Source organism: Periplaneta americana, chromosome 10 (assembly GCF_040183065.1).
Source record: "Periplaneta americana isolate PAMFEO1 chromosome 10, P.americana_PAMFEO1_priV1, whole genome shotgun sequence".
Classification (NCBI taxonomy): domain Eukaryota; kingdom Metazoa; phylum Arthropoda; class Insecta; order Blattodea; family Blattidae; genus Periplaneta; species Periplaneta americana.
Genome location: NC_091126.1, coordinates 162368957 through 162396042, shown reverse-complemented (window position 1 = coordinate 162396042; position 27086 = coordinate 162368957). Strand labels below are relative to the sequence as shown.

The 27086-nt window shown below is 35.8% G+C and overlaps 1 protein-coding gene across 1 annotated transcript in view; it reads left to right on the top strand.

Moving 5' to 3' along the window:
- LOC138708124 (titin-like) overlaps positions 1-27086 on the top strand; it is a 155139-nt gene that overhangs the window by 115629 nt on the left and 12424 nt on the right. The window contains exons 5-7 of the mRNA XM_069838338.1: positions 3449-3757; positions 8046-8354; positions 10365-10673. Coding sequence (XP_069694439.1) covers positions 3449-3757; positions 8046-8354; positions 10365-10673 — 927 coding nt within the window. The remainder of the gene's footprint in view (positions 1-3448; positions 3758-8045; positions 8355-10364; positions 10674-27086) is intronic.

Sequence of the window (27086 nt, the reverse complement as noted above, 5' to 3'; positions counted from 1 at the left end):
AGAATCGCTTTTTTGAAATTTATGTTTGTATGTCTGTCTGTCTGGAGGTTTGTTACCTTTTCACGCGATAATGGCTGAACCGATTTATATGAAAACTGGAATATAAATTAAGTTCGTTGTAACTTAGATTTTAGGCTATATGGCATTCAAAATACTTTATTTAAAAGTGGGGTTATAAGGGGGACTGAATTAAATAAATCGAAATATCCCGCTTAATATTGATTTTCATGAAAAATATTACATAACAAAAGTTTCTTTAAAAATAATTTCCGATAAGTTTTATTCTACACAAAATTTTGATAGGACTGATATTTAATCAGATAAATGAGTTTTAAAATTACAATAACAACGCCGTCTAAGGCGCTGTACTGAAATAGAAACTAATGACTTCGTCTATGTGGTTCACACCTGAGGAGTAACGGCTAGCGCGTCTGGCCGCGAAACCAGGTGGCCCGGGTTCGATTCCCGGTCGGGGCAAGTTACCGGGGTTTTCCCTCAACCCAATATGAGCAAATGCTGGGTAACTTTCGGTGCTGGACCCCGGACTCATTTCACCGGCATTATCACCTACATCTCATTCAGACGCTAAATAACCAAATATGTTGATAAAGCGTCGTAAAATAACGTACCAAAATAAAAAAAAATCGTCTATGTGTTCGGCATATGTAGATGTATAGGCGTATACAAACTCACATGCAATAGTTGCGACAGTTTCTACATTGGACAGACAGGCAGACCATTCCAAACTCGATACAAAGGACACATTAAAGCAATAACCAGAGGACACAATACATCTACATATGCCGAACACATAACTAATGCTAACCATACATACAATAACATAAATACAGACATGGAAATCCTACACATACAACCCAAAAACAAAAACTCAACACACTAGAACAATATGAAATACACAGACACACTAAAACACACCCCGATCAAATTCTCAACACACAGATCAATTTCAGAACACACACACACTACTTGACACCACATTTCAACCTTTTCAACAATCGAACCCACCCACACAACAGGCAGTGAAGTTCGAGATGACGCCGAGATCTAGTAGGCTCTGAGGATGGTGTGAAGAAGCACCGAAACAGCTGTAAGCCGCACATGCTTACACAATTAACACGAGTAAGATCGCCATTTAATAACTTATTAATATGTATACTCTGAAAATATTCGTTTTACGTCACAAGATGTTACTGAAGCAAATCTGAAATATGATACAGTATAGTTTACTATCAGGTGAGCAACAACGTTGTGAATCTAATAATATATCTTGTATGTGGCATATAGGCTAATATTAAATCCATAATTCTTTTCAAGAATTGTTTTCATTCTATTGTAATGACAGCTAGGCAGTTCGTCTCGTAATTCTGATGTTGAATGAACTTGGACTGTAACGCAACCGAATGCATAGTAGCACAGCAGCACGAGACGTCAACATACCAGCAAAACAAGTATTGACTGCTGATCAGGTTCGTTCCAACAGGCGGTTCATGGATCAATTCATGTACGGTTCCTATACCATCTTATGCGCATGCGCTAGTTGAGCATCTGCTATGGCAGCCGTGGCGAAAATGTGATCGTGCACCGAGCCACTGTGTAACCTGCAACTTGCATAGCACCTATGGAGGAAGGCGGACACCCGAAGGGAAAGTGAAGCAACTGTCTGACTTATTAACGAATTTTCATTTTCCTTACGTCAAGCACTTAAATATAATTTTATACATTATAAGTTTACAAACTAATGTTTAGTACGTGTAACGAAGAAAGAAATGAACAATGAAACATAGGACACATTATCACATCCTAAAATTAACTGTCTTCAGAATGTCTCTGCGACAGAGTTTCAAAATCAGGAATTATGTCGCTTATTGCAGTCGTAGTTGATCACGAAGGTGTTTTTCTGTCAGTCGTGATCAAAATTTGGTTTTTACTATTTTAATTGTTGAAAATAATTTTTCACAAACGTAAGTTGTAGTGAACATGGCTTCAACAGAGCAAGCGAAAGAACGAAGCTTCGGATATTTATTTTTTGGCAAAGATTTGAAAAGTTCAACATTTTTCAAGTCCTTACATCTAACTTTCATTTAAAATCACATTGTAAATCTGTGAGTTTAAATTGAAGAACTAACCGCATTATTCGTACATCTGCTGAGAAAAGATCGACGTACAGAGATATAATAATAATAATAATAATAATAATAATAATAATAATAATAATAGTAACAACAACAATAACACAACCTTTCAACGTTTCATGAGTTACATGTAGTATAATGCCGTTTTATATTATACAGCCGTTTTCCTCGTAATACTTGTGAACAAATCATACATTTAATATTCTCATCATATTGTACAGGTACATAGTTTCGAGAGAGACATGCGATGATACGCCACTCGCAGGTCAGAGACAAATACAAATGGAACGGAGTTTGACTCCAGTGAGTGAGGGGTGGGGGTTGGGAGAGGTAGGAAGCAAGAGAAATGCATAGCTATCATTGCGAGCCACAATGTGCTCGCGAGTCACATTTTCGCCACGGCTGTGCTATGGGATTGAAACTGGACTGGACGCTATTGGAACGCTTTCGCGGATCGTTATGTACCAAATCCAGAGATGCTATAACTGTGATCATCTTTGCTAAGAACGGGATGCTTATTATTATCGTTTCGCAGCTAATTCTAATTGCAGAAAATAGAATTCCGATCATTTTCTATGAAAAGATGACAAAAAATATGGAAGGCAAGAATTTCGCTAGTTCAATGTCGTGTACTGGGGGACTCTCATCTAAAAATAATTCTTTTTTTAATTATTAATGTATGTACGTTATTTATTATACTTTTAATCAAAGCTGCATGTTGAAATTGTAATTAACTATTTCAATACCCAAATAATTTCCTTTCTTTTTGGCGAAAATTTAAATTAAATCTCTAGTTTTATTATTCGTCTGTACAGTCACTTTAAATCTTTAACCTCATTGATGTGAACAGTCGATCATGTCTTTCTTCAGTCTCAAGGACACGTTGGTGAGCTTATGCGCATGCGCGTCTCTCGTACTCTTCCGTACATGCCTCAATCCGCGGACTATTTCTGACGGTTCCGAACCCGTGTCAAAAGCTTGTTGGAACGCCCGACTGCAGTACATGTTTCCGGTTCAGGACTGGTTCGGATTGTGTTGGAACGCTTTTTCTGTACTGCGCATGCTCACGATGGTTACGGACGGTTCCTGACTGTTGTTGGAACGAACCTGATAAATAAACTTGTCTCTCAACCAACGTTTAACGAAGAATAATCCGGGAAAAAAATAAACCAAACTTCTGTTTGCGTAATTATTTTATTATTTTGTAATTAGCTGTAATTGAACTTTTTTCCTGTAAATATAAAGCCAGAATATGGAATAAGTCGTGTACTACTACTCGATTCTGTGGTCGCCAGGAGTGGCGTTTGTGCAGCTGTCCCAAGATATTCAGATCGCCATCGGAGAACCAGTTCTTCTACGCTGTGTCACGAACATCGCAGTGGATCTCTGCCGCTGGTCTTGGCAGCCACTCAACAGGACCAACGAGAGTTCATTGGTGGTGAAAGAGTTCCCGGCATTCGGCGAAGAGGGGAGGGACTGCAGTGTCCGGTTCAAGAGCGTCTTGGAGGAGCAGGAAGGCATTTGGATCTGTGCAGTACGCCTGTATGCCCACTCTGCCTTCACCACAGCCTCGCCGCCTGCAACACTAACCTTACTGCCTGCAGGTTTGAGATTCAGTACACGTGATTGTAGAGATTTGGAAGAGAGATAATAGGGATTTCTTATCTGTATGGTGTTTTTTTTTTCGAATTATGCAGCCCATGTGCCTCATAAATGTGTGATGTTACAGAGATTAGGTTTATTTCATTACCAAACCTACACACTCACAGGAATAATGAAAGAGTTTGCCCTTGCAAAGATTGGAGATGTCTTGTGTTCTCGAGATAAACAATTGAAATAATCCAAAGAGAACTCTCACTAATAGCATGATACCACTTATTTTTTCTTAATAATTTTTTGTTGTCTTTCTTTGTAACGGCGAAAATCAACTCGCTTCATTTTCATGAAGGGGCAGGCATTATTTCTTTTTTGGAACATGAGGCAATTTGTATCTCCTATGCTAATGATCTTAATTAAGGGCGACTCCATTCACACAAGATGGCTTACATCAGGTCACATTTTACATTCTTGGTTACTGTGAGTGAGATTACTTCTTTCGAAACTGCAGGGAAACCAATTTATTTATGAGAAAATTAACCGTTTGGGTCACCAGTTGGAGAAAAAGTATTCGAAAAACAAATACAAAATGTTGTATGTATGTATTTATTCACACTGCAAATTGGTATATACCCGGTGGCAGTGGTAACTAATTACACTCAATAATGACAATTAATAAAAGACAATAATAATATTAATAATAATAATAATAATAATAATAATAAAATAATAACAAGGAACTCCTAAATTAAATGAAGCATGGCCACTTAAAATAACATTTAAAGTAAATCTAATTTGTATCTTAACCCTAAGTTCGAACTAAGACCCACGAGTGTGACAGGTTCGTACCTACACAAGTACCTTTCGGCACTACACATATTTCGCTGTAAACTCACTCACTGCACTGATTCTACCTGATTTCAATAACACTTCTAACCATTTCACTGTTCAAATACTTTGCACAGTCACTTCACTGACACCAACACACTTCACTTACACAATAGACTTCACTGACACTACACACTTCACTGACACAACACACTTCCTCACTGATAGAACACTTCAAATAACAAGATATCAATTACACCCTTTAAATAATTACTACCGTCTATTAGTAAAGTCCTTAAACCTATTTTAAATACATTTTTGGTTATTGGTAAAGCCTTTAGTAAGTCTGCAGGTAAAGCATTCCAGTCCCTGATAGTACGATTGAGAAAAGAAAACTTTCCAGTGTCCGTCCTCTGTCTTCTTTTCCTCAATTTATATGAGTGGTCGTTCCTTGAACAGTAATTTGACGGCTGCAACCTATTTTTTATTTCTCTCCAGGCAGGCTCACCTCTGTATGTTTTGAACATTGCGCATAATCGAATTCGCGTTCTCTGGTCCGTGAGTGTTTCCCATTTTAATGGTGAATTATTACTACAACACTTGAGAGCCCGTTTTTTGAATCTTTTCCAGTGTCTTTATATGTTCTAATCTGTAAGGATCCCAACATGCAGCACCATATTCTATTACTGGACGAACTAGTGATTTATATGTTCTCCAGAACAATTCTGTACTTACCAGTCTCATTGCAGCAGCGAATATCATTTTCGAGAAAGTGTAACAAAATGAGAAAATGTGAGTTTGCAGTACAAACAGTTTTAAAATAGAAATATGCTTCCGCGAAATCAGTAGTTGTTACGCGTTTTCTGACTATAAAGCCTTGGTTTTTCTGAACCTGTGCATGTGACGTACGAGGTGCGAGACCCGCCTCGCACATCGCACGTCGCATGCGTCGGTTCAGAAAAACCAAGGCTTTAGCTTGTGTTAACAGACAAAAACTGAAAATTGTTGCTAAAAGATTTGGAGAAGAAACTGGTTGTGTTTTTCGAGTACAATTGTGAAAAGTACATGTGGTTAAAATGATTGAATCTTAATGTAAATTTAAGAAATAAAATAATGCTTTTGTTTTTCATCATTGCGTAGTAGGTAACTTATTGTCATTCCATTTTATGTAGCAGTACATGTATACCCTTATATAGACAGCTACGGATATAGGCCTACAGTTTTAAGGCAATTTCTAAACGACTAGTTTGTTATGAGACAACTAATAATAGTAGTCTATATAATTATTATAAGATATATTTATTAATTTTTAGTAAAATGTGACTGATGAAAGATCATTTTAGATAAGATTTTAGGGCTCTATTTTAGAGCTTATTTCATAGTTTTATTGAGTCTGTTTTGAGCCTAAAAAATCTAAAGTTTGGTAATAATTGTATATAGAAAACACAGTTCTAGGTGTAAGGAAAAGAATCCGGTAGACAAAGAAGAAAAGAATACTAAGACAGTGTGCAATGTATGAGTAAATTATGTTGCACACAATAAATTTGACGTTGAATTTGTACTTAAGACAATATAATTATTAACCTTACGGATTTCTTGAACAACATCGCACATGACAATGTTCTAGTCTGACTAATCGGTTGTCCAGATACAGCTGACATCCTTCCAGAAGTATTTATGTACATGCGCACCAATCTTCACTTCTTATGTAGTTACTTTGATTTCGAATACAGCTGATCTTCTTCCAGAAGGATGGCCTGTTTTTAGAAAAACAGATGACTGAAAAGTCTAAAAACCACATTGTCTATGTTATATTGCTTAAAATTAATTATTTCATTTAAAAGTTTAAGAGAATTTCAAACAAAAAATAATTCAGCCTTATCTGGGTATCCTGCCACCAATTTCAGATAGAGTATTTACTATCGGATGTGAAACTGCTGCAGTTTACATAAAAATAAATATACGGGAACTACGTAACTCTAAAATCTTTCTAATAGGAAGCGGTTTGACCTTAACCACCTTTGAGCACCCTCCAGCCGGGAGCTTGCAACGTTGTCGTGTTTATTCTCGCTGTGAATGCATGTCACTAGCGCTCGGTCGAAATAAAATTGTATTCCTTATTAATTACAATCTAGTGGTTTGAGATCGACATTTTACTTAGACAATACGTAGGTAGGCTAAATCAAACTAAAATACTTCTGACGAGACTCTTCTAATAATGGTAGATTGAATGTTTCTGTGGAAAGGGAAAGAAGCATCATTGTTTGCCGTCTAGGATCCTCGTAAACAGGTTTCATGCCAGAGAGCAAAAGACATAAATCACGAAATAGAGAACGTGACAAAAAAGACTTGGAACTATGCATACAACGCGCTGAAAGGCTGCAGCAAGACGAGACGAAATTTTATAACCTAGTACAATAAGTTTGTGATACCGATGAATAGAACAATGACGAACTGAAGGAGACGATGATGGTGGTGAAAACAGAACGGACGACGGGCCTCACGCATTTCCACTGTATTATCAGGTAATTAACATAATCAAGTTTAAAAGTAAGCGTGTCTTTTAAACATTAATTGTTGTCGTAACACGTTCCACATTAAAATTAATATGTTTGACGTCAGTGCGAACGTGAGTGAGAGAACGAGAGAATAGGCTCTTCAAAGTGACAACTCTACACATGTACAGTATTTACGTTTAACTGGCTGTTACGGAAACAGCTTCCCATCTGAAATGGATTGTAAATTTATGTTCAAGACCCGAGAGTACAATTGCAGTTACTGACTGTAAGACAGAAATAAAAAAAGAAAGCACTTTTTATAAACGTTAATATTTAAATTTTTACGCATAAAAATGAACGTACGTTTCCATAAAACATCCAATTAAATGAAGAGACATTATGTTCTGACATCACAACATATTTTGAAATACTGTACTAATTGAATGTTTTCTCCAGGGGGGAACATTAAAATTAAAAAAAATAATCTGTATTCATAATTAGTACTTTGTTCTTAACTCCTGCAGTTTCTCCACCTGTAAAACTGTGTAAATAAACGGGCCGTCTTTAAAATGAAAATGTAAATTCTAACTGCTATAACAATAGTTTGCAAACTCGTTGTCAGTGTTGCCAACTGAAGTGTACGGGAAGTCATCATACAGTAGTTCAATGGTCGCCAGATTCGTCATAATGCAGAAAGTTTTACTTTTGTTGCTAGAGTGTGCTGAGAAAGTCGCTAACTCCCAGTTTAATCAATGGAAAAGTTAAAGGAAATTGTTGCCGACAAATATAGGGTAAATCCGGTAGTGATGCCGCACTTTTTAAGATTATGTTAGGCCTATAAATTCTCTTCAAAATGCTCAAAACGGCTGAAAATTTTGAAGCAATATATGGGTCTGTTTAAGTTTATTAGCAACGAATTTGTGTTATTGGAATACAACATGAATTAAAATATGTCTTAACGAATTTTCAGTGCGCGTGAAGTTCTTGGAACGGCCAGAAGATGTGCGAGTAGCAGTTGGAGAATCGGCTCTGTTGCGTTGCATCGCCACGACTGCTCTGCAAGAGTGCCAGTGGACCTGGCGCCCTCTTTCTGAACCCAATAAAACAGAACTGGTAGTGAAGAAGTTCGCCGCATTCGGGAACTATAGCCGAGACTGCAGCGTGCGCTTCCGGAGTGTGCTGAAAGAGCAGGAGGGACTGTGGGGCTGCACTGTAATAGGGCCACCGAACTACACACTGCTGGCGGCTCCTCTCGCTAAACTCTCAGTTTACGAGCCAGGTACATAAACACGAGTGCTATGATCATACCTTTGTCTTTTGTCTTCTATGTGAAATAAGCGTTTGACATATAATAGCAGCCACCGGCGTGGCTCAGTCGGTTAAGGCGCTTGCCTGCCGGTCTGAAGTTGCGTTCGGGCGCGGGTTCGATTTCCGCTTGGGCTGATTACCTGGTTGGGTTGGTCAAGTTTCGGTCCCCTACGGCCACTTCCAACGGACTCCTAATGAATATTCACACGTTTATCACTGGGATTGTGGCGGTGGAAATCAATTTAGAACACATTTCAATTTTTATTGTACAATATAAATGCAATTATCACTACAATGACACAATAATTCTTGCAGGTAACACAAAAACAACTACAGAATCGTAATTAACAGTCGCAGTTTCACTTCACTTCCACTAGATGACTCTTGAGTTCCAGCCTATAGGCGTAGCAGGGATGCCAATATCGGCAAACGAAATGAAACTGTGAGGAATGTTGCAACAGGTGTGCTAAACGTTAGGAATGTTACAATAGGTGCGTAGCACGTTAGGTTAGGTTAGGTTAGGTTTGGTTTTGTTAGGTGTGTAAGATAATGAGTGGTTACCACAGTTGGCGACACTGCAATCATTCTCTCACTCCACCTCAAATAACGTCACAATGACGGAATATGGCCGCCTTCTTCCTTCAAGAACGACGATTTTCCTATATAAGTAAGGAACCTATTTAGGGTGGGTTGGGTGGGACCACAGCTCTCCCAGTGATCACATCGAGTTTCTACTACTCCACACTACAAAACTAAAGGTATTTTCAATGTTTGTTTTTAATTCCCAATACTGGCAATACATGACTGAAACTTCACCGTTGGGTTTTTTCCGAGGTTTTCCCCAACCGTAATGTGAATGCAAGGTAATCTATGGCGAATCCTCGGCCTCATCTTGCCAAATATCATCTCGTTATCACCAATCTCATCGACGCTAAAGTCGACCTGGTTGGCAAGTTGGTATAGCGCTGGCCTTCTATGCCCAAGGTTGCGGGTTCGATCCCGGACCAGTTCGATGGCATTTAAGTGTGCTTAAATGCGACAGGCTCATGTCAGTAGATTTACTGGCATGTAAAAGAACTCCTGCGGGACAAAATTCCGGCACATCCGGCGATGCTGATATAACCTCTGCAGTTGCGAGCGTCATTAAATAAAACATAACATCGACGCTAAATAACCGAGTAGTTGATACAGCGTCGTTAAATAACCAACTAAAATAAAAAATATGTAATAACATAACCTTATGGATTTTCATACCTAGGCAGCATTAGCATTCGAGTTGCATTGCATGCTTCAGATTGCCCAACTTCAAGTCAAGCGTGGAATGAGATTTCTGCAAAATTGAGGACCGTTTTTGCAAAACTTCCTAACTGCAAAATTTTCAAAATTGATATTTTGGTGGATCTGCTAATGGCTTCATTGCCAGATGCAAGGCACTAGACAACAGATTTTGGTGGATTAGTTAACAAAAGACAGGCCTCTACATGATGCTAAAGGCTTCTTAGGAAAATCTTATTATTTCCTTCACAGTAGTGTGTGAAAGTGTGATCGTTTTTTCAAAACTTGCTTTCGGCTATGTGAGAGCTATAGCAAAACTTGCAGTTATTTCAGTTTTTTGTGTTTCCTATAAAATTTAGTTTTTACAGTTAGCAAGTTTTGCAACATTGAGATTTTGGTGGATTCGTTAACATAAAGCAGGCCTCTACACGATATTAAAGTTATCTTAGTACAATTGAATTATTTCTCTTCATTATAGTGTGTCAAAGTGTGATGGTTGCACCTATAACCTATTTGTCTTCATTCAGTTTTTTGTCTCTCCTGTAAAATTTAGTTTTTTCAGTTAGCAAGTTTTGCAAAAATGGTCCTCAATTATACTTCTCTTCCACTCTGCTGCCAATGTTTACTTTTCCTGTCAGACATTACAGAACGAAGTATAGTTCTGAGCCAATTAAACTTTATTTTTGCTGCATTGCACGTGTTGCAGCACCAGTCAAATTCGTGCAGCTGTCGAAGGATATCCAGATGCCCCGAGGGAGTCCTATTCTACTCCGCTGCCTAACAGAAAACGCAGTGGAAGAATGCAAGTGGATGTGGCAGCCGCTGGATGACGCAAACATGACAGAAACTGAGGTAAAGCGATTCCCGGCATTTGGCAACCACAGCCGGGATTGCAGTCTGCACATGGATGCAGTAGGGGCAGAGCATGAAGGCAACTGGACGTGCGCAGTCAGGAACCCAGGCGAGACTCACTTCAACGCAGCGCCATCTGCCCGTCTCACACTGCTCCAGCCAGGTACTGCAAGGGGTGCAGGCCGCTGATACTCGCATGTCTTCTGGTGGAGGTTTCACATCTGCTTGTAGTAGTCAGTTGGTTGTGCATGACCTTCACACAGACTTTTATGAACTGGTTTCAGGAATGCAGAAATCGAAATCTGTACTGATAATCTCATCCATATTTTAAATGTATTATGCTAAGAAATTAATACAGATGATTACACCGTTCTGCATTTCAAATCTTATTTTCTGTTGTTTTCAATCTGATCGGCGATTCTAAACGGATTTTTTGTGCTGAATTCGAAAATAATCTCCATTTTTTTTTTTTTCCCATCACGTCAGGTTTTCAGACAATTCATGAATAACAAGAAATGAAATTATTGCTTTGTGAAACGTCATAAAAATTATTTTCAACAAGAATTTTCTGAGAAAAACTGGGCCACAATTTGCTATTTGCCACTAATTAATCATTAATTAATATTAATTAATAATTATAAACACTTTCATAATCTTACCTCAATATTGCACTTCAAATTTTCTCCTCTTTGACCTCCCCGAATGTTGTTCAGAGCAGTCCTTTTAACATCCAGCAATAGTCCGCAATTTTTCCATTATGAAGCAAAACATTTTTAAGACTTTTCTGAGAAGAATCTATGAAGAACCTCCACTCTTTGGAATTATAGTTTATGTTATAAAATTTTAAGACGGCAATGATGTCTTGGCAATAGCCTACACTAAATTTTCTTCTTCAGCAAAAAAAAGGGACAAGTTCCTTCTCACGATGCCTGTACCATGAAAGATATGTACCTTGAGCCAATACTTTCTTTTCTTTTAACCTAGAACCTAATAGTTCTGCTGATTCTTTAGGCAAATTTAAATCCCTCACTAAATCATTAAGCTCACTTTGATTAAAACATCTATCATCACCAGTATTGTCTGGTTCATAAGTATGATCCACTGGAGATTCAGTTTCAGTGCTACTGGATGCAGATGGCAATATATCTGATTCAGGGGGTAGCGGAACGGGAATATCAGGACCATGAGGTACGGCCCGAATGGCAGAGAGAATGTTAGGATATAGGCCTACAATCTCTTTCTTGTTTTTAGCAGTATATCCAGCTACCTTAACTGTACAAAAATAACAATCGTCTCCATGATTTGTAGATTCCCTCCAAATCATAGCGATACCAAAGGGCAATGACTTCCTTTTTCATTTTTCAAACTCCTCAACTCTTCAACACAACTACGACATACTTTGTGGGGGCACTAGGATTTGTCCTGGTCTCCTAACTTAATACCAAAATATTGAAACTAAGTATTCTTTACAAAAGCTGTTGTATTCTGTCTCTGTTTTACTAACGTATATGACCCACATATATAGCAAAACAAATTTGGATTATTTACATAACCACGTTTCGACATTTCTATGAAACAACACTATTATGTTATACTCTCGAGAAAAATGAGAACTCACACACTTCACTTTTACACGACAACCAACAACACAAAACTGAACCTTTAATTTTAAAACAACTTTTAAAAGGGGATAAGTTTATTATCTCAGTAAGGAAATCTGTAGCCTCATAAGCTCAATTGCACTTCCATAAATAAATATGTATACAGGGACCCTATGTAATTTCTCTAATTCATTGTTAGTTTTAATAGTAATCTCTAAGAGTAAATATTTTCTTCATAATTTTTTATGACCTGAGACACTAAACATTTCAACTTCCTGTTTATAGATAACGTTGGGTGTAGACAGATAAAAATCTCCAAGAATAAACAACGGATGTCTTAACCTCGGTTCATTTTAAGGGGGAGGATACAATTTTGTACATCCCCAAGAGCGGATATAGTCAGTAGATTTTAATAAATATCAAATACAAACATAATAAAATATATTATGTCACATTTTAAGTAATAAATTTTAACAAACGACAAGCACACTCTAATATTACTATATTACGAAAAATATTGAAAACATAAAATTTTGAATTGTAAAAAATTCTAACGTGGTACGCGAAAACTGATTTCATTTTTGCAATCAGTGTGAAATTTTGATTCAGAAACGCTCATTTATTTCAAAACAACAAAATCCATGCAGAACGGTGTTATTTAATACAAGCTATAGATGGTACAATCAGAAATCTGACTTCAAGAAGTATTAAAAATGTACCTACATAATAAAAGTTTAATTAGGCTGTAGTCACTTCATCAACTGTTGATCTCGACCAGCTTTGATTGTTTAAACATTTGTCGAGGTATGTGTTCTTATTGTACAAGACAAAGAGTGTGCCTTATTTCAAAAGATGTTGAAGTTACATTCCATAAGCTGATGTTTATATACCGGTAATGTCGAATTGAACACGATGTAGATAAGCAAATATGTGATATTTTTATAATACAAATTAATTTTGTTTATACGGTTTTCAGTGCAATTTAACAGACAAATAGTAAATTTCCTTGAACTTCTGTAATATACTGTAATTTAAATTATCCAATTTCACACACATATCATACAGCATTCTTGACTGACTCAAAAAATATAAATCTTACTGAATATTATATAACTGAAATGTAATTCCGCGATAAAAATTTCTGCCCCTTATTAGTCAACAGATTTTAAAATATATAAAATTTTCAGTTTATATTATGAATAAGTTAATGTATTTTGTTCATAAAATATTGCATTGAATACGGCAAGACTTTCTCATTCAGAATTGTAGCTATACTGATACGTTAAAATTTAAAGTTAAATTACCTTTTCCATGCGGAATCGAAGAACATTGAATAGTTTATTTTTCCCTTTCAAGTTGGCTTTTGTGGTGGCTTTTGGTTGGGAAACTGGAATATTTACTGTGATATGGGAAGGAAAAGTAGGTGTCAATTTGTTTAAAGTATTTTCCAACTTTTGCACATGATTGGTAGCACTTTTGGGTCTGAACACAGTAAATATGTTGAATAGAAAGGCAAATGCAGTACTAGACTCGTCATGTTTCCTTTTGTAAATAAATCTTACTTGTTAACTTGTGTCACAGATACAGAATAAGTTCCTTGTTGTTTGCTCTTTTACTTTCAGTGAAATATAATGGAGAGAATTTTCTTTGTACTAGTTTTGGGATATTACATTATTAATTATTACTGTTTTTCCTGAGTGACAAGACAGGAAAACACTTTTTTATAGCATCGACTGTGTTGTTAGACGTGATGACATCAGTGCTACTAGATTCATGTAGAAAATGGCCTTCTTCAGCTTTGCTCTCCTTCTGTCAAAATTGTGTTGCATGCTAAAGAAATAACTTTAGACTTGATGCTTTTCTTATCTGTAAATTCGAATGAGTGCTGTCTTCCAGTATTCATATTGATAGTGACTGAGCACAGCAGCCCAAAAACTTGAAGTCAAGAATTGGTAGCAGGAAGTTTCTGGAGGTAATAAGGGTTTTGGACATTAGAGGCAACAGACCACGACACCTTTACCTTGTTTAATGGGAGAGGATGGAGAAAATTTTCAACAAAAAAAAAAATTTTCTTTAAAATACTCTGTGATATGTGTGGAATGCATATCATAACATTTTGTGGGTATTTGTACCCTTATCGCATGTTGAGTCGCCATTTTTAAACTTCCTGCATTATGGATTTTTAAATCACTCGCAAACTTTTATTGTTGTTTCCGGTAACTTAAATTTAAAAAAAAAAATTTTTTTTTCTTTAAAATACTCTTTGATATGTGTGGAATGCATTGTATAACACTTTGTGAGTATTTGTGCCCTTATCGGATGTTAAGACGTCATTTTTAAACTTCCTGTGCTATGGATTTTTAAATCACATGCCACATTTATCGGTTTCCAGTAACTTAATTTTTTTGCTACATTGCCAAACAAAAATGGATATAATTTATGAACTATTAAAGATACATGCATGAAATTTAGAACACACATTCTTTAGACTATTAGGAAACTTTTCTCTGTAACAGAATTTTGTTAATTGATTTATTTTAAAAATACGTCCGTTTTTTTGCAAGAAAGGAAATCAGAAAATTGTTATTAAATTTTAATTGTTAATTTACAAATGTAGGGACTAATATCAAAATTTTGTTACAGACAGTTTGTAGAACATGCTTTTGCAAATACATTGCAAAAAACCATTTGAATCTATTTTTAAAAAACAGTTTAGATATATCGGTTTTAGTGCAATCCTGCATTGGGTATATTTTTTTTTCAAATTTGGGCCCCCAAATAATTTTTTTTTTTTCAAAATATTTATATTTGGTTGAATTGCTACAGCTATGAGCTCTCTACATACAAACAATTAAAATTTTACACCAAATAGGAAAAAAGTTAAAAAAAAAATACCATCCTCTCCCCTTAAGAACAAGTCTCACTTTAACATAATAGTGCTACACACATTATAATTATACAGTTCATATACAAAGTCTCTTCTCAGTGAAGCTGAGTGGAGCGATCAAATAGCTGACTCTTGCAACCACAGTTAAGTTGGCAGCACAGACTTCGCTTTCAAACAAAGTTGTACTCTCCTTCGACCATTTTCTAAATGATACCAGAAAGGTGAAACCATGTCTGAGCAGTGACTGATTAAAACTTCAAGTCTGTGTCGATCAATGAATCTCTGAAACCACTGGCAGTATAGCTGCTCTTTTCATGATCAGATTATTTTCATCCGTGATCCAATAAATTTTATGGATGCAAGTCTCTTAAACTAATTCCTCGTGAATTTTGTAGGACTATGCAGTATCATATCTGAAATTTCGTCAATATTTTGCTCTGATAAAATCATAGGCCTACCATCTCATGGAAAATTGTCGACTGAAGCAGTTTCTCTAAACTTATTTATAAAATCCCATACAGTATCACATTTCGGATACTTCGAATTCAGAAAAAGTTCCAGAAATATCAATTTTACTCTTCCTAAATTTACCACCTACACAGAAAACTTGTTCCATTAAAAAATACTCGTTTTTCGATAGACAGCACTTTCACCATCAGTAACACACATTTGTTACAAACATTTCACACTGAACTGGAAACTTTCCATACTGTTTGTTGCCCTTCATCACATTGTTCGAAGGCCATGATAATGACTCCAATGGAATGTCGTACCAATTTGCTAGCTGAACTACCACACTTGCATCACTGCGGAGAAACTTTGTATACACACAATGTATTAAGTTAATGTGTTAACTCTTCATTTGATTGTCACTACCACTCTGACAGAACTAGCAACATTGTGGAAAATTAAACTTTTTTATTGCTAGTAGCATGATAGAAACAGTGCACAGCTACAGTGCGTTCGTACCTTGGCCAGACCTTTAGAACATAACCTAAATAACATAAACAAGTGTTAGAAAAGTTTTAATTAGGGATGAAGAAATAAACAAGAAAAATTTTAATTGAGGATGATGAAATAAAAAATAGACATGAATAATTTTAAAAGGAACAATTATTGAAAGTACAATTTTCAAATTTGAATGTTTTAGTGGTCCGGCCAAGCTACAAACTCACTGTAGTAAGGGTACTAATTGTAGAAAGCTATGCATCAGAGGAGTGAGCTGGTCTTTCCTCATTACTTACAGTGATGGAGAGCTCAGTTGCATAAATAATACTGCTTTTAACTTCTACATTGCAATATTTCGCATACAACTAATGAAGTAGTTCAGTATCACTCAATGGTGCAGGAACAAATGTTTCCATTTGCATAAGTTATGCATGTCTTTAAAAAACAATTGCTCTGGTTCAAATCCAGTTGAAAAAGCAAATCTGTCGCTACTCTCTATATTCTATAGAGCAATAGACTTGCTTAGGACTTAATTAGGCAGCATGAGCTGTTAATTTTGTGTGAGAGCATATTTAAACGACGGACTACTTGGGCACAAAAATTCAGCTGTAATAAGAGTTCCGATGTGTTAATTTTCCTACCTTCATAATCGAAATAAATGACAGCACAAAATAAATAAGCTTACAATTAGTACTACCAGTACTGTTGCTATTGCTATTACAACAGGGTGCTCCATATATGACGCTTCCCACACAACTCAATTTCAGTGGCATTTTCTTTTATATATCTCACAAAACTAACATCAAATCAGCCGCCATTTCTATAGTATTAAAATAGAAATGCTATTACAACAGGATGGTCCATATATGACACTTCCCTCACAACTCAATCTCAATGGCATTTTCTTTTATACACCTCACAAAACTAACGTCAAATCAGCCTCCATTTCTATAGTACTAATAGAGATGCTATTACAACAGGATGGTCCATATATGACACTTCTCTCACAACACAATCTCAATGGCGTTTTCTTTTATATACCTCACAAAACTAACGTCAAATCAGCCGCGATTTCTATAGTACTAATAGAAATGCTATTACAACAGGATGGTCCATATATGACACTTCTCTCACAACTCAATCTCAATGGCATTTTCTTTTATATATCTCACAAAACTAACGTCAAATCAGCCGCGATTTCTATAGTACTAATAGAAATGCTATTACAACAGGATGGTCCATATATGACACTTCCCTCACAACACAATTTCAATGGCGTTTTCTTTTATCTACCTCACAAAACTAACGTCAAATCAGCCGCGATTTCTATAGTACTAATAGAAATGCTATTACAACAAGATGGTCCATATATGACACTTCTCTCACAACTCAATCTCAATGGCATTTTCTTTTATATATCTCACAAAACTAACGTCAAATCAGCCGCGATTTCTATAGTACTAATAGAAATGCTATTACAACAGGATGGTCCATATATGACACTTCCCTCACAACACAATTTCAATGGCGTTTTCTTTTATCTACCTCACAAAACTAACGTCAAATCAGCCGCGATTTCTATAGTACTAATAGAAATGCTATTACAACAAGATGGTCCATATATGACACTTCTCTCACAACTCAATCTCAATGGCATTTTCTTTTATATATCTCACAAAACTAACGTCAAATCAGCCGCGATTTCTATAGTACTAATAGAAATGCTATTACAACAGGATGATCCATATATGACACTTCCCTCACAACTCAATCTCAATGGGATTTTCTTTTATACACCTCACAAAACTAACGTCAAATCAGCCGCCATTTCTATAGTACTAATAGAGATGCTATTACAACAGGATGGTCCATATATGACACTTCCCTCACAACTCAATCTCAATGGCGTTTTCTTTTATATACCTCACAAAACTAACGTCAAATCAGCCGCGATTTCTATAGTACTAATAGAAATGCTATTACAACAGGATGGTCCATATATGACACTTCCCTCACAACTCACTCTCAATGGCGTTTTCTTTTATATACCTCACAAAACTAACGTCAAATCAGCCGCGATTTCTATAGTACTAATAGAAATGCTATTACAACAGGATGGTCCATATATGACACTTCCCTCACAACTCAATCTCAATGGCGTTTTCTTTTATATACCTCACAAAACTAACGTCAAATCAGCCGCGATTTCTATAGTACTAATAGAAATGCTATTACAACAGGATGGTCCATATATGACACTTCCCTCACAACTCAATCTCAATGGCATTTTCTTTTATATATCTGACAAAACTAACGTCAAATCAGCCGCGATTTCTATAGTAGGCCTACTAATAGAAACGCTATTACAACAGGATGGTCCATATATGACACTTCCCTCACAACACAATCTCAATGGCGTTTTCTTTTATATACCTCACAACTCTAACGTCAAATCAGCCGCGATTTCTATAGTACTAATAGAAATGCTATTACAACAGGATGGTCCATATATGACACTTCCCTCACAACTCAATCTCAATGGCATTTTCTTTTAAATATCTCACAAAACTAACTTCAAATCAGCCGCGATTTCTATAGTACTAATAGAAATGCTATTACAACAGGATGGTCCATATATGATACTTCCCTCACAACACAATCTCAATGGCGTTTTCTTTTATATACCTCACAAAACTAACGTCAAATCAGCCGCGATTTCTATAGTACTAATAGAAATGCTATTACAACAGGATGGTCCATATATGACACTTCCCTCACAACTCAATCTCAATGGCATTTTCTTTTATACACCTCACAAAACTAACGTCAAATCAGCCGCGATTTCTATAGTACTAATAGAAATGCTATTACAACAGGATGGTCCATATATGACACTTCCCTCACAACTCAATCTCAATGGCGTTTTCTTTTATATACCTCACAAAACTAACGTCAAATCAGCCGCGATTTCTATAGTACTAATAGAAATGCTATTACAACAGGATGGTCCATATATGACACTTCCCTCACAACTCACTCTCAATGGCGTTTTCTTTTATATACCTCACAAAACTAACGTCAAATCAGCCGCGATTTCTATAGTACTAATAGAAATGCTATTACAACAGGATGGTCCATATATGACACTTCCCTCACAACACAATCTCAATGGCGTTTTCTTTTATATACCTCACAAAACTAACGTCAAATCAGCCGCGATTTCTATAGTACTAATAGAAATGCTATTACAACAGGATGGTCCATATATGACACTTCCCTCACAACTCAATCTCAATGGCGTTTTCTTTTATATACCTCACAAAACTAACGTTAAATCAGCCGCCATTTCTATAGTACTAATAGAAATGCTATTTCAACAGGATGGTCCATATATGACACTTCCCTCACAACTCAATCTCAATGGCGTTTTCTTTTATATATCTCACAAAACTAACTTCAAATCAGCCGCGATTTCTATAGTACTAATAGAAATGCTATTACAACAGATGGTCCATATATGACACTTCCCTCACAACTCAATCTCAATGGCATTTTCTTTTATATATCTCACAAAACTAACGTCAAATCAGCCGCGATTTCTATAGTACTAATAGAAATGCTATTACAACAGGGTGGTCCATATATGACACTTCCCTCACAACTCAATCTCAATGGGATTTTCTTTTATACACCTCACAAAACTAACGTCAAATCAGCCGCCATTTCTATAGTACTAATAGAGATGCTATTACAACAGGATGGTCCATATATGACACTTCCCTCACAACTCAATCTCAATGGCGTTTTCTTTTATATACCTCACAAAACTAATGTCAAATCAGCCGCGATTTCTATAGTACTAATAGAAATGCTATTAAAACAGGATGGTCCATATATGACACTTCCCTCACAACACAATCTCAATGGCGTTTTCTTTTATCTACCTCACAAAACTAACGTCAAATCAGCCGCGATTTCTATAGTACTAATAGAAATGCTATTACAACAGGATGGTCCATATATGACACTTCCCTCACTACACAATCAAAACTAACGTCAAATCAGCCGCCATTTCTATAGTACTAATAGAAATGCTATTACAACAGGATGGTTCATATATGACACTTCCCTCACAACTCAATCTCAATGGCATTTTCTTTTATATACCTCACAAAACTAACGTCAAATCAGCCGCCATTTCTATAGTACTAATAGAAATCTTACTTTCTGAAACCGATTTAGCAAGGAAAACGTTTACAAGCAACTTAAAAATGAGTAGTACAAGTGCATGTTGCCAGTGTTACGAGATGTTCGAAGTGTTCTCGTGCTACAGTACATTTTTGACATTCCAAGGATTGTTATGAAAAAATTGACTAATATTTTCTTGATGGTTAATCTCTTCCATTTTTGCATAACTTAAAACTAAAAAAACTCACTGAAATATACTATACAACTTTTTCAAACAATTACAAAAAACACAATACCTTTCAGTAGGTCAAACAAACTGAGATGAACTGCATGCATGCAACATCCGATAAACACCCTTGAATTTCGGCACATATGACAGGTACACTATGGGAGACAACATTTCTGTATATTCTGTAGTTTCATATATGGAGAATTCTATCACTGTTGCTATTTTTATTGTGTACTAATTTTACTACTGCTGCTGCTGCTACTACTAATATTAATTCTGTTACTATCATTTTCACCACAACTGCTACTATTGTACTACTGCTACTACTACCATTAATACAATAGGTAATAATGCTATTACCGGTAGGCCTGCTAGTAGTGTTAAGACTAACTGCTATGCTATACTACCTAATTTCGAATATTTCTGTCACTGCTGCTAGAATAATACTGTACTATACTGCTGCTATGCCTAACCACTCCCCCCACCAATTAGATTATTGTCATTTTGTTACCACCACTATTATAAACTTCGTACTTTCAAGTAATTTTCTGGCATTTATACTACAGATAAATTTCGAATGTTTCACATTTATTTAATTCTTGAAATAATTTTCTGTTCGTTATCGAATAGGCTAGTCAGTTCAGTTTCCTGATCCTTAATGGAGGATATAATAATCGTGTTACGTCATAATATTTAAACTCATAATTTGTGGAACTCTATCAAAAAAAACTATACTCATGTATTTAAGTGATATATATTTATTACAGTGAAATAATTCTAGATGTATTCATTATTATTTAAAGACTATTTATGAGAAATTAATATTCAATCAATGCAATTTAAGAAAACCAAAATAATTTTTACGTGCTTTTTGAATGACAGACTTGAAGACTTGAACTGTTTTCCTTACATCCTTCCATGACGCCTTCTACTTCCAGTAGGTAAAAGATAAGTTATCTTCGTTATGTTGTGTTTTAGGTACCGGTATGAGATAACATATTTGCAGTTAAGGAGGAGTGTCATTGGAAATACACTAATTTCTTTAGTTTTTAAGCTAGTGACATGAAATGTTTGTAGTATGTATTTAAGTGAACAAATATAAGGGCAAATCCGAAGTTAAAATATGTGCCATAAATGTTTCAAAATATTTAACAGTTTCGCCCTTATATGTAAGAAGACTTTTTAACTAATTACACATCTCTCTGACATTTATACTGTATGAACCTAGCTGTGTATTAAGAACACAGAACTATAAGCATATGTAATATGTACTACTGTATACAATTTTCTTAATTATAAATTGTTTACTTAGTGTACAAAAAGGTGTTTTTTTAATATATATATTACCCTAAAAAACAGATAGTAATAAAGGAAATATCACTAACATAGTTCCAAATATTGAGCAAACATTTTTAAAACAAGTCCTGAAAAATAATTTTTGCATTGGGACTTAAGTTCTTGAGAAAAGACCGGTTAACTTAAAAAAAAATTGTACATTACAGCAAAATGCATTTAAACATTCAGTTAATGGATAGCATTTCTGACAATGAAACGAGCGGGCCTGAGTTCAAATCTTGGTTGGAACAAGTTACCTGTTTGGGTTTTTTCCGAGGTTTTCCTAAATCAAATGAAGCATAATTGCTGGGTAACTTTCGGCATTGGACACCAGACTCATTTTGCCATCATTTCTTTACATGTCATTATAATCATTACCATAGTCTAAGTTGAGTTCACAGAGCAGGAGTGATAAGCACAATAAGCCTCGGTCTGAGGTGTAAGCCTTGGGCCCCTCCTCCGTCCCAAAAAAAAAAAGAAAAAAAAAAAAGAAAGAAAGGAAAAAAGCCACTTAGTTGAGTTTTAAAATCCTCCATACTCATACTCCTCATCCTCGAGCTTCCCCTTCACTCCCCTTCTTTTCTTAATAAGTTAATTAAGTAGTAAAATATTGCTGCAATTGCCCATAACAATGAAGAAGGCACTTCTCTTTATTCACTAAATCATAAATGTCCACTGCAACACGAATTATGCACTGCAAAATCTCCTGCTAGGTTCGACTTTATAGGAGTAGAGTAATAGCAACGTCTAGACTGACATATGGTCTTTAGAAAGAGGGGCCAACTTGCAAAAGGTGACTCAATAATGTGTACAAGCACTAACCACTTCAGATTGTCAACTCCAAGTATTTAGGGATTATCCTACAACCAACAACCATGTAATACTGCATTCACATACAGGACAGAGCTGCAGTCACTGCAAAAGTTATGTTCAAAATAAAGACTATCTCTATGCTCTCATTGGACACTGCCATGGTACTTTTCTACTGCAAAATTGTCCCTATAATCAGTTATGGCCTAGAATTAATATGGGATAAACTAAGCCTCAAGGACCTAGCCACTATTAAGAAAGTGAAAGCACGTTAAGAAAGTTTCTAAGAAATGTGCCCTTGGTATCTCTAAATTTACACCTTCCAGGCTGGCTTACGAACTGGCCAAGGAAACTTTTCTGCTTGAAGACCTCAGGATGCGATTCTCACTGTCGTCTACAATCAACTCGTCAGATCACTTACAAGAATCACCGGCGTAGCTCAGTTGGCTAAGGAATTTGCCTTCTGATCCGGAGTTGCACTTTGGCGTGGGTTCGATTACTGCTTGGGCTAATTACCTGGTTGGGTTTTTTCCTAGGTTTTTACCAAACTATGGGTAAGGGCAAATGCCAGGTAATCTACACCGAATCCTTGGCCTCATCTCGCCAAATATCATTTCACTATCACCAATACCATTGATGCAGTGGCGGTTCCTCGGGGGAGGGAAGGGAGGAATGTCCTCACATTTTTTTTCTTTTGAAAGTAAATACCAAATAAAATATGTGCCTTGAAATTCGAGGAAGATTCGATCATTTTTAAGTTCTTAGCTATAAGAAAACCTTGGTTGATCGAGTTTTAAACGACGCGCGCTCATGTGCTGCTAGAAAACTGTGAGAAAGATGCGAGATTGTTTGTGTAGAGGAAAGTCAATCCATTCCTCCTTTACTGCAGTTAACACACACAGACAATAGAGCACTAGCGGCCAGAGAAAGAAGCAGAGTTTTAAAGCAAGTAAATGAACGGATAGGGAGGAGATCCTCCTCTGAATCAGCGCATGGGCGGGAAATAGAAACCGACTAGTCATGCAGTAAGCTCGCTACCGCTGCCATCTAACGATTTTGCATTCAACCAGACTATAACACATCTAGGAGACACAATAAAAACAGTTTTAACGCAAAGCTATAAAAGATACCATATAAACTTTTTTTAAAATTATAAATAAATATTATTCATTACACTTTATATAGGCTACTATTCATGGTTTGAATCTTTCAAGGATATTTGGAAGTTAAAGTTGGGTTTATATAAAACAAAGAGGAAGTAGTTAGTTCTACGTTAGTATCGCAGGTCTTTTGGCCCCTGAAATTCACTTCCATTCATTGTCTACTAGACAGAGCAACAGCCGCGAGACCTGACATTCTTCAAAAGCATGTGATACTGATCTTGTAAAATGTACATGTGGCAAGACAGACCACGTGGTTGGGTGCAGTGTTCTCGCTTTCCTCAGATTATTTCCCATTCCCATTTCCGTAAAACGGTTCCGATTATGTGTTAGTAGCTACAGTCTCTTCCAACACGTGATGCTGTAGTGTGCGCGAGAAATGCTGCGAGGTTGTGAATTTCCTCGTAATTGTTAATTTGTGCAATTATTCAATAATGAATGGAAGTGAAAACATAATATATTTTGTAAAATTTAGGAAACTCAGTTTACAAGAACAGATTATTGCTGTACAGAAGGGAAGGCCAACCCCAACACTACCTGGTCTTAAATGTATGCATGTAGGCTAATTTGTAGCATGTTTTATTCAAGAAGGTATCATTTCGTGCTGTTAACTTCATTCCTCCTCTTAAGAAATACGCAGGAGCCGCCACTGCATTGATGCTAAATAACCTAGTAGTTGATATAGCGTTGTTAAATAAAAAAAAGCGTACAAGGAAGACACCGGAAAAGAGAAGAGATATGGCCAGACTTCTACTGCAGGGATGCTATGTTGGATAGAGGATGGAATACGACCAAATCAAGACCTACGACATTTTGTGCTTACAAGCTTGGCAGTTTCTGACTACCACCACAAAATATGCAAGACAACCTGCTACCATACACCCGATGATGACTGTGTGTGTTCTTTATGTGAATCACATTGACAGATACCACATAACGAAGTGCAGAAATCTGTCTATTTCTATAAAAAAATATATAGCGAAGTGTGATCATTCAAGAATGTGCATGTTAGTACGCTCTTCCTTTTATCAAATACTGACTTTAGTACAATATCTGTGACAGCGATGTACTGCAGTTTGTAGCAAGGTAAGAGAGGGTTTGAGGGTGTATCCTCTGCGTAAGTTGGTACCATAGAGTTCATATCGTGTTTTTAAGTGAGCTCTAATTTTCTATGCTATTTGAGTGACTTCAAACATACTTTGAAATGGTGTTTCTATACCATCGGTACAGTACTATAGCCATTTACATAATTTTTATTTCTTCTGCAATATTCAAACATTCGTTTTTATGCTTTGCACATGCATGCAAACACTTTACTCCATTACACAGAAGTTCCAAATCTATAAGTTTGAAACCGAAAGAGATGTATTATAGAGGCCACCCATCACCACAGTATGAAAAAAAAAAAGTCGCCCAAAGTAAAAGATTAGTGTTTTTAGTGTGGTAATCATTATTTCATATGCTGTTATAAATATCAATATTGTTAAGCTGAAAAATTCTACCAAAATAAAGAAATTAAATAATTTCCATTCATGAAACACGTAATAGAGGAGGTGATATTTTATAGTTGTTAATGAGGATTAATTAAAGGTGTACCGACAAAGAATATTATTCAGTTAGTAAGGACAAATTAAAGAATCAGCTAATTGTTCAGCACATCACCGCCACTTCATAGCAACGCAATATTGTATTTCTGGTCCAGGGGAAATACTAGCTTTTTTTTACGAAAACACTCTTATTTTTTATGATAATATATAGCGTTGCTATGAGAACTGTTGGTTAGTCTAGAGATTGGAAACATATTTTATATCAAATGTACGGTAACCAATATTTCATATGCTGTCATAAATATCAGTATTGTTAAACTGAAAAATGCTACCAAAATAAAGAAATTAAATAATTTCCATTCACGAAACACGTAAAAGAGGAGGTGATATTTTATAGTTGTTAATGAGGATTAATTAAAGGTGTACCGACAAAGAATATTATTCAGTTAGTAAGGACAAATTAAAGAATCAGCTAATTGTTCAGCACATCACCGCCACTTCATAGCAACGCAATATTGTATTTCTGGTCCACGGGAAATACTAGCTTTTTTTACGAAAACACTCTTATTTTTTATGATGATATATAGCGTTGCTATGAGAACTGTTGGTTAATGTAGAGATTGGAAACATATTTTATATCAAATGTAACACCAATATACATATATATAATATACATACATTACATACATACATACATACATACATACATACATACATACGTACATACACACAAACATGCATTGCTTTTCTTCTGGAGAAAAGGTGATGAAATTCTGTGTAGAATATATTATAACGTCTGGGAGATGATTTCTTTCCAGTCCAATGGACATTCCGTAACTCGAATCCTAGGCAGGATTGAAACATCCATGTAGTACTAGAATGCAAAAATTACCTTATTGTCATTTTCTCAAATAAAATCAATCACACAATTTAAGTGCTGTTTTATAAAATTTAACTTCATTTTATGGATTCAGATAGCAAGCAATCATATGGGGTAAGAGATAATATACGTTGATCCAAAGAAGAATGTAATTAGAGTTCAAAACCCAAGAAATGAATCACCTAGAGTGATTACATTTGAGGGGATCAGAAGCAAAGGGGTATAAGTGCACTTAAGCTATATTTTTTTTAGAAAATGTGGTTGAAAGTACTTAAGCTTTCGTAAATTCTAAGAAATTTTTATTTCAATTTTAGTGTGTGATGTGATTACAAGATATATCCCTTTGCCACTAAAATTTTAGATGTTTTAGCTTGCCCTGGATGTTCATAATGCATGTTATTAGAAATGTCACTTGTACCCTTTTGCTTCTGACCACCTCAATTGTATGACGTTCCATTAAATGTACTCGGTCATGAGGCAAGTAAGAATCCTGGTATGGTATTCAGGGGAATGCATCATAAATCCTCTAAGAAAGAGACAACAGGCATCTCTGTAGACATAAAATTGCATCTTTAATTATCCTCAATCAACGAATTACGTAGAGTTCTGAATTCAAAATCATATAATATGTGTTGGTGGTGGTGGTGGTTCTGGTGATGGTGGTGGTGGTGGTGGTAGTAATATTACACTTCAATGATATTAAAAGATCTACCTACACCAACTATAACACAAATAACCGATATGGTATAATAAAAGCTATGGTAGTGGTAGAGGGCGTTATGTTAAAAGGTACAGTAATAGTACGTAGTATGTTCACAATATTATTCTAATCATGAAGCAAATAGGCTATATGTTAGGCCTAATTACTTACTAACCTTTTTTATATTCTTCAATATGTGTAGACCATTTTAAATTTCCAACTAATCATACCGCAAGAAGTTTTGAAGGATCAGTTTGTCAGTTTCATCTAGAAGCTTATAAGTTAACTGGA